We start from the raw sequence: 9,534 nt of genomic DNA on the forward strand, positions 1-9,534 counted from the left end.
GTGTGTGTGGCCAGCTCAGCCCACCAGGGGGCGGGGCTGGCTGGCATGTGGTGCTGGGGGATTGAACCACGGTCCCTGCTTAGCTTTGCTTGTTCTAAGTAGGTGCTTTAGACCACTGAGCCATCTCACCAGCCCTCCTTTTTAAATTTTTAAAAAATGTATTTGGTACAGGGTCTCACTACACAGGTTGGACTTGGAGTGATCCTGTTCCCAGCCTCCCCAGCACTGGGTTTACAGGTGTGTGCCACCATGCCCAGTGGCTGGTGTGGCACGTGGTGTCAGGGTAGAACCCTGGTCCCTGCGCTTGCCTAAGCATGCACGTAGTCTGCTGAGCTATCTTGCCAGCTCTTTTTTTTTTTTTTGCGGAGCCAGGGATTGAACTCCGGCCCTTGCGCTTGCCAGGGAAGTGCTTATTCCACTGAGTCATCTCCCCGGCAACCTAAACCTGCGCTTGATTCATTTCTCAGGTAGTATGTACTAAGCAGTTAGTCTCCAAAGAAAGACACTCAGAGCCATTAACACCAAAGAGCTCGAGAGCACCAGACAACAAAGACCAGCAGCAGAGACCAAACAGCCACGAGTAGAACTGACCTGCTACCAGCAGCAGCAGTGATCTGCAACTGCCTGTCAACTGATAGCATCCATCACTAACTAGCATCACCTGGTGACCTCAGAACTGCGAGCAGAGCTGTACTTTGTCAATTCACAATTTTCATCTAAGTCTAGTCAAAGAACTCTAGGCTGATTGGCAGCATTTCCATTTTTTTAGGTCTGTCGCAAGTTTTTTTCCCTCCCTTGGACAGGGAGGTAATCATCACCCATATTTGTAAAACTTTTTCATTATCCCAAGCCAAAACTCCTACCATTAAGCAGTAACTCCTCATTCCCAACCCCCCGCTGCTAGTCCTCAGTATCCTTTTATTTGTCTCTATGAATTCGCTCATTCTAGATACTTCATGTAAGTAGAATTGTACAGTAGTTCTTTGTATCTGATTTTATTTAGTTGTCATAAATTCTTTTTTTCGCCCCCTTCCCCCAGAGTTGTCATAAATTCTTAACTAATTCTTTTTTTTTTAATCAGTATCTTTATTGATCAGACCCCCTCCTCTGGTGAAGTTGGTACTCCTGTCCCCAGTATATAAAGCCAAGCAGACTCTAGGAAATTTACACGAGAACACAGAGCAGGTGATGAGGGTTGCGCTAGCAGCCAACCTCTATTCTTCAACCTCATGCTGCACTGATCCTCATTGCACCTCAGCTCATGGCAGCCCCAGAGCACCTAACATCCAAAATTAAGAGCATCACCTCACCTCCTTCCTAGATTTGCTGAAAAGTAGCTGGGCACCTTCAGCCTAAACCATTTATTTCCTGTTCCTCTCGTCCATGTTAGCCCATGGGGCCCTGGGAAAACTCCTGTTCAACAGTGAGACAGACAGACGTTTAGAGGATCCCAGCCAGGCAAGGGGGGAAGCAGGGAAATACTCTGGGAGAAAGTGACCCTGAAGGCAGGACTTGAAGCCTCGCAACTTAGCCACTTAGTAATTTGTTATGCTTACTTCTCCTATACGGATAGATTTTGGTTTACGTATCCACTTTCCTCACGACTTACAGGATATGCCCTGGCTAGAGACTAGGAAAAATTGCAGTGATTTTTTTTTTTTTTTGAGATAGTTTCACTATATAGTTCAGGCTGGCTTGAAACTCACACTGTAGCCCAAACTGGCCTTGAACTCAGTGATCCTCCTGCCTCAGCCATGCCCAGCCAGTGATCTCTTTTTTTTTTTTTTTTTTTGGCAGAACCAAGGATTGAACTCAGGCCCTTGCACTTGCCAGGGAAGCGTGTATTCTACTGAGTCATCTCCCCAGCCGATCTCATTGTTTTTGATGGCCTGTGAGAGTTCCCACAACTAGGGATGAAACTGCTGGGTCTGAGTATAGGTAATGCTCTTGCTTTAGAAAGTCATCCCAAGGGCTGGCAAGATAGCTCAGCAGACTAAGGGCCTGCTTAAGCAAGTACAGGGATTGCATTCAACCCCTGGCATCACATGCCACACCGGCCACTGAGTCTGGGTGTGATGGCAGACACCTAAAGTCCCAGTGCTCAGGAGGCTGAAAACAGGAGAATCACTGACTCCGATCTACATAGTAAGGCCCTGTAGACCCTGTACTAAGTACATAAAAGTATATTCCCAGAGCCAAGAAGAAAAGACTATCTTTTATTATTTTACATGGAAATTTTCTCCCATCCTCACCCACCATTACCTCTATTCCCCACTCTGCTTGGCCTAGGCCATGCCTAGGAGGAAGCTCTGGCTAGATTGCCTGAGAAACCTCAAGTACTTTTATCCATACAACCAACAAGTTATCCTCATCTCCAAGACCAGAAGGAACTCAGACATCTGATCATTGCTATAAACAGGAGCTTGCAACAAGGGGCCAGTTGGAACTGTATAGACTCCTGAAGGTAAGCCCAGTGTTGGGAGTAAGGCAGGGTGAGCACAGGAAGTAGTCTCTTGGTGTCATCTGCAGCTTTGTCTGCTCGTCAGCCTTGCTCTTTGGGTTGGTGCTGAAAGAGGTCATCCCATAAAAGATCTCTGGCCTGAGCTGGACTGTGTACACCCAGAACCTAGGAGGCTGAGGGAGGAGGTTCACTGCAAGTTCTAGCTAAGCTATAAATTGAGCTCAAGGCCAGCCTGAACAACATAGCAAGACTCTGTTGGGGCCGGGGAGATAGCTCAGTAGAATAAGCACTTGCCTGGCAAGTGCAAGGGCCTGAATTCAATCCCCGGTACCACCAAAAAAAAAAAAAAAAGATTCCTGGCCTGGCCTGTTCTTGGTCTACACACTGGACGCACATTATCTGGCCACTGCTCAGACTGTCATTACCACAGGAAGGTATCCAGCTTGGTCTGAGAGGGAGGCTGCACAGTCTTTAACCTCACTCTCTGCTTAGTCTTGGTCTTGGGTTTAACTGGTAGTGGGCGGATCACAGATGTGTCAGTCTGGAAGAAAGGTTAAGGAAGAGGCCTGGAGCATGAACTGGAGCGCAGCTACAGGGGTGGGCAGCACTGCTACACTGAACAAGGCCCAGCTCTACATGTCTGAGGCTGCAGGCATTTGTAGTCTGGGGGCTTGCAGGTTGTGGTGTGGGCTCCACAGCTCAGCTGGCCCACTGCAACAAAACAAGGATACAGGCTGGATGAATCTTGTCCGTCCCCCGAGGCCATCAAAGCCTGTTCTTACCTAGGGCAGAAGGAAGAAATGAGTTGAGCAGGCCAATGGGCTAAGGAACTGCCCATTTTGAGATGGCTGGAACCTGTCACTTGTGGGAACTTACAACATCTGTGCTGCGACAGGACTCTGTTATGGCCCTCCTGGGCTGTTTCTGGCCCAAGACAGCCTTCCGGATGAAGACAGGAAAGGCACCAGCTAGTTCCTCGTCAGGCTCTTCTACACAGCGCTGGCCACCCAGAGTGTGCTGTGACTCCTGTGGGGGAAACCCCAGAGCTGGACTTGAAGGTCCAACTGGAAGCCAAGTAGGGAGGGCAGTGGTGGGAGAACAAGATCAGTGTCTCTGGTGCCTCACCGGGAGGCAGGAAAGATTATAATAGAGTTGTGGGCGTGGCTCCAAAGTGTTTCAGTCCTGGGCCAGGGGAGAGGGCTCTGATAAAATTCTGCCCTCTCAGGGTTGGGGGGTGACTACTTGTACATCTTTCTGGGAAGCCTTTACCTGTTTAGGAATTTTGGGCTTCTTCCTGAGGACATCTTGAACAAGAGAGCTATAAAAGTGAAACAAAGGCAAGGATTGGTAAGCAAAACATGAGGGCCTGCTGTCATAGCTGTGTTCTGGGACAAGAGCCTTTGGGAAATGTTTCAGTGGCATCCACCCTAAGTATAGGGCTGTAAAGAGCTGGACAGAACAGTGGCTAAGTCAGGGTAAGCTGGACCACGTCCCAAACCTGTGGCTTTATTGCAATACTTCCCAAGTCCCTGGGTACTTCATAACATTCCAGGCTCTACATGGGGCTGGGGAACCTGAGCAATTCATCATCCACAGGAGACCAGTCATACCCTAATACAGTAGGAAAGTATCTGGTGAGCCCAGGCCTAGTCCTGCCTACACAGATGGAGCACAACCTGCACAAGGTCCTCAGTAAGTGAGCCACTTAGAAAGATAGTCCAGAGTACTCTCAGGACACAAGGTCAGTCCATCATCCTACAGAATGTGTGCAGGGAGGACCCTGGGCAGAATAGAGATGGACCCAGGCCTGGCCTCTTACTTCCAGCCCCTGACCTGGGCACTGTTTCCATCTAGTTCATAGGCACCTTAGCAAGCTAGATACCTTCTCCTGGTATTTCTCCAGGGGAGTGGAAAGATGTTAACCCACAGCTCACCCTGTTTCTTTTCTTTTTTTTGCAGAACCGGGGATTGAACTCAGGCCCTTGTGCATGCCAGGCAAGTGCTCATTTTACTGAGCTATCTCCCCAGCCCCACCCTGTTTCTTTTCAAGCCACAAGAGGTCAGGAGCCTCCTCGTCTGCATTCTTAACTTGTGATGAAGCCATAGGACAGCCCTGGAAAGACTCTCCACTTGGTACAAGTCTAGCTCTAGGGAGGCTGAGTGGGTTAGGAATGTTCTATGCTTCTTTACTTTCCTACAGGTCCTGAAGATGGCAGATGTATCTCTAAAATGCTTGGCAGCCTGAAGACTCTGTTACCCATCTTTAACCTTAACAGTTGAAAAGGAGGTGATATGTGGAAACCAGGGTACACAGCAGGCACTGAGGGGGTGCCCTGTCTGAAGCTCATAGGCCCTGGGTTTGGTTCTCACTGTTTGCAGGCCCAAGTGACATGGCATGAATGTTCATGCCTAAGGTTGGCAAGTGATGGCTTGCCCTTTTACAGCTCCATTGCCCAATATCTCAACTTCCTTCTCTCATGCCCAATCTTAAGAAGAAACTTGATGGGCCCTAGATTTCCCTTACCTGAATAACACATCCCTACATGTATGAAGAGGTATAATCCATGATGAATCACATTTGGTGTACCTAGCCAAGGAGACTGCATTCTTTCTCCTAGTACAGGTTCTACTTGCCCCTTACAGCTCGAGAGACCTTCTGGGCTACTGCGCTGACTGGTAGGGCCCTGCCTGTACAGTGTAAAATGGCCGTGCCTCAAGCATGAGTCTCAGATGTGTACAATGATAGAGGAACTTTAGAGTCCCTGGCTCAAGACTGGTAGGCAGGCATTCAAGCTATTGAAAGCACTTGAGCCAAAACTGTCAACCCAAGAGCTGGGGAGATGGCTCAGTAGAATAAGCGCTTGCCTGGTAAGTGCAAGGGTCTGAATGCAAACCCTGGTTCCGCAAAAACAAAAACAAAGACCTATCTCTGCTGGGACCTCTGCATCTCTCAAACTCACAACCTAATGTGTTACTTAAAGGGTGATGATGAAGACTCAAATAAGAGAGAAAAACTTTGCAGTGGTGTGAGTCCTCAGGCCAGGGAAGAAGAGTTGGCTAGAACTGAAGAAATGGCCAAGCCCAGACAGCCCTCACTGTTGCACCAACCACACAGAGCCCCCAGGGCAGGACCCACAGAGATATCTTAGCTATCCCACTCCAGGTGGCAGACACTGCTGGGGACTGTCACTCACTGTGCCTTTTCCATGCAGAGCTTCTTGGAGCAGCTGTGCCGGGAGCCAGAGGTTTGGGCTGGAGGTGTTTTCACGTTGAAGGTGGCATTAAGGTCAGTGAGGTTGTGGGGAGATGGCTGGCTGAGCTTAGGGTTCAGTGTCTCCACAGGGGCTGGGCTGAAGGCAGAGGAGATCACAGTGGCAACTCAGAAGGAGCACAGCCCCCCAAGCATAGGAGACAGCTTGATCCAGTGGCCCACAGCCCACTCCTGACTCTGCTCAGCCCTTGGCAAAGTCATGGGACAGCAAATATCAGGAAGACAGAAGGCAAATTAAACCCAAGTAAGTAAGCAACAGACTCCTGTGCTTCCACCCTGCAGCTCCATTTCTCAGACTTGTGTGAAAGGAGTAATAGATGGTACTAATGGAGAGAGGGGTGCTTCCCTGACCTATAAAAATCATCTGCAAATCATTCCAGTACATCCTTCCTCCTTTATGAGCTGGAGGCCTATTTCTCTTCCTGCTAATAGTCTACATTCTGGGGCTGGGGAGATGGCTCAGTGGAATAAGTGCTTCTCTGGCAAGCACAAGGGCCTGAGTTTAATCCCTAGTTCCGCCAAAAAAAAAAAAAAAAAAAGTCTACTTTCTTTTCTTCTCACCTTTTGTGTTTTTATTTATCTTTTAACTTTCTTTTAATTTTGTATTTATTATCTACTTGGTGTAGGGTCTCACTATGCAGTTTGGACTCATAGTGATCTTCCTGTCTCAGCCTCCCCAGCATTGGGATTACATGCATGTGCCATCGGGGCCAGCATGCCATGTAGTACCAGAGATCAAACCCAGGTCCTTGTGCTTGCCAGGCAGGTGCTTAGGCCACCAAGCTATCTACCCAGCCCCTGTCTGTATTTTTCTTCTTCTTTTTTTTTTTTTTTAATTTTTATTTATTTGTGTGTGTGTGTGTGTGTGACCAGCTCAGCTCACCAGGGGGCGGGGCTGGCTGGCATGTGATACTTGGGGATTGAACCGCGGTCTCTGTGTTTTGCTAAGCTTGTTCTAAGTAGGTGCTTTAGACCACTGAGCCATCTCACCAGCCCTGTGTTTTTCTTGAGATGGGGTTTCACTATGCAGCCCAGGCTGGTCTCAAACTCATGGTGATCCTCCTGCCTCAGCCTCCCAAGTGCTGGAATTATAGGTGTATGCCACGATGCCCAGCATTCCCTCAAATGTCTTAAATAAATTTTGCCAGGTGTGGTGTCACGTGCCTATAAACGCAGCTTCTGATGCCTGGAAGAGTGAAGGGGGAGGATAGCTAGTTTGAGATCAGCCAGGGCAATTTAGAAAGACCCTGTCACATAAAAATTAAAAAGGTTAGAAATGTAGCTTAGTGGTATAGCATTCCTGTACCATAGAAAACAAATCAAAACAAAATTTCCTGGGCTAAGAGTGTGACTCTATGGTAGACCCTTTGTCTACCATGCTTGAGGACATGGGCTCAATCTCCAGCACTGAAAAAAAAAAAATCTTATAAATTCTTCTTAAGGGCCAGGGAGATAGCTCAGTAGAATAAGTGCTTGCCTGGCAAGTGCAAGAGCCTGATTTCAATCCCCAGTTCTGCAAAATAAATAAATAAATAAATAAATAAATAAATACATACATACATACTTAGATGCCAAGAAGACATGGACCTCTGTGATCTAAACTGAATATATTTCCAATGCATTCCAAGGAATATTTTAAGTTATGGAATTACCAAAATGTCAAGAAACATAAATCAAAGCCATGAAATTACAATCAAGTGGTCTTATGGTACTTTTTTCTTTTTTTTTTTTTGGTGGAACCAGGGATTGAACTCAGGCCTTTGCGCTTGCCAGGGAAGTGCTTATTCTACTGAGCCAACTCCCCAGCCCCTCTCATGGTACTTTTTTTTTTTTTAATATTTTTTTTAAAATATTTAAATATTTATTTATTTATTTATTATTTAGTGTGTGTGTGTGTGTGTGTGTGTGTGTGTGTGTGTGGCCAGCTCAGCCCACCAGGGGGCGGGGCTGGCTGGCATGTGGTGCTGGGGGATTGAACTGCAGTCCCTGTGTTTTGCTTAGCTTAGCTTGTTTTAAGTAGGTGCTTTAGACCACTGAGCCATCTCACCAGCCCCTCTCATGGTACTTTAAAAAAAATTATTATTATTTTCTTCAAACAGGTTCTCACTATGACCAGGCTGGACACAAACTCCTGGACCTAAGAGGTCCTCCTGTTTTGGCTTTCCAAGTGTTGGAACTACAGACACACTGCACCATCCCCAGGCTCATAAAGTCTTCATTGGCACAGAAGCAGAAGTTTAGGTGGGCAGCCATCTGGCTAGTGACTGCTACCCCTGAGCTGAAATCTGTGAGCAACCATCAGCAATTCACAGAATACAAATTAGGCACATACCCGCCCCTCAGAGAAGTCTCCCTCAAGCATCCCCAGTAGTTTCCATTGGTTACAAAAGAACAGTCAGTGCTACAAGTCTGATTTGAAAAGTCTCAGAGGTGTGGTCCACTTGCCACCAGCTCTTCTCTGTAAACATGCCCAGCTCAGTCACGCCTTTTTTGCATTTTTTGTTTTTGTTTTGTTTTGAGATGAGGTCTTGCTATGCAGTTCAGGCTGCCCTACAGTCCATGCTAGCCTCAAACCTATGCCAACCCTTCTGTCTCATCCTCCTGAGTGCTAGGATTACAGGCATGTGCTGCCACGCCTGGCATGGCCTTTACATTTGCCATCCTCTGTGCTTGGACTACTCCTTTAGGTCTACAATTTGGTTTAAGAAATATGTCAGTTCAGTTGCAAGGGGTGGCACACACCTGTAATCACAGCACTTGGGAGGCTGAGGCAGGAGAATCACCCTAAGTCTAGAGCCAGCTTGGGCTACATAAGCAAGGTCAAGGGCAACCTACACTAGTGAGTCCCTATCTCAAAAATAAAAATAAATAAATAAATAAATAAATAGGGGAAAAGGAAGATAGCTCAGTAGAATAAGTGCTTGCCTGGCAAGTGCAAGGCCTGAGTTCAAGCCCCGGTTCCACCAATAAATAAATAAATAGAAAAAAGAAATATGCTAATTCAGTGTGATATGTTGGGAAAGTGCAAGACTTCTTCAGAGCTACAGGCAACACACATCAGTTTTACCCTAGGGGCAAGGTAGAAGCAGGGACTTTGAGCTGCCCTTCGGTGTGAAGAAGCCCCAAGACAAAGCAGAAGCAGTAAGGGAAGACATGTTGTACTCTAGTGGACAGTATGATTTGCCTAGCTCCACAAACGACTGGAGACATGGCAGCAAGGGTTCTGGGAGGTGTGCACATGTGTGCGGACACCTGTGTGTATAGTGAGGCATGATGCCTAGAGCTGGAGAAACTTCTCTGAGGCTGATATGCTGGGCAGACAGGAGGAGCAGGCTCTTTGGTCACAAGCCTTGCAGAGACGGTACAAGGCAAAGGACAAAGAGGGGTCACACGGGTTCGTTAGGTAGGCAGGCAAGTGCCAGATATTTGGATATGAGGAAGAGGGGACTTGTGGGATTGCCAGAAGACATGAAGAAGTGGCCCAACCAGGGCATGGTGGAACACACCTGTAATCCCAGCATTCTGGGAGGCTAAGGAAGGACTGCAAGGTTGAGCCTAGGCCAAGCAACTCAGAGATTCAGCAAGATCCTGCTGCAAAAAAAATTTTTTTTTCTAAAAGGGCTGGTGGTAGGTGTCGTGGCATATACCTGTCATCCTACTTGGGAGGCTGAGGCAGGAGGATTGCTGTGCGTTTAAGACCAGCCTGGGGCTGGTGAGATGGCTCAGTGGTCTAAAGCACCTACTTGGAACAAGCTTGGCAAAGCACAGGGACCACGGTTTGATCCCCCAGCACCACATGCCA

At 47.6% G+C, this 9,534-nt stretch overlaps 1 protein-coding gene across 1 annotated transcript in view; it reads right to left on the reverse strand.

Moving 5' to 3' along the window:
- Positions 1–2,826: 2,826 nt before the first annotated feature.
- Positions 2,827–9,534, reverse strand: part of Traip (TRAF interacting protein) — a 23,881-nt gene continuing 17,173 nt past the window's right edge. Inside the window, exons 11-15 of the mRNA XM_004625110.2 lie at positions 5,656–5,811; positions 3,731–3,779; positions 3,338–3,487; positions 3,193–3,243; positions 2,827–3,002 (exon numbers count right to left, since the gene is read on the reverse strand). Coding sequence (XP_004625167.1) covers positions 2,883–3,002; positions 3,193–3,243; positions 3,338–3,487; positions 3,731–3,779; positions 5,656–5,811 — 526 coding nt within the window. The 3' untranslated portion in view covers positions 2,827–2,882. The remainder of the gene's footprint in view (positions 3,003–3,192; positions 3,244–3,337; positions 3,488–3,730; positions 3,780–5,655; positions 5,812–9,534) is intronic.

This window comes from Octodon degus, unplaced genomic scaffold, assembly GCF_000260255.1.
Source record: "Octodon degus isolate 3935 unplaced genomic scaffold, OctDeg1.0 scaffold00008, whole genome shotgun sequence".
NCBI classification, from domain to species: Eukaryota; Metazoa; Chordata; class Mammalia; order Rodentia; family Octodontidae; genus Octodon; species Octodon degus.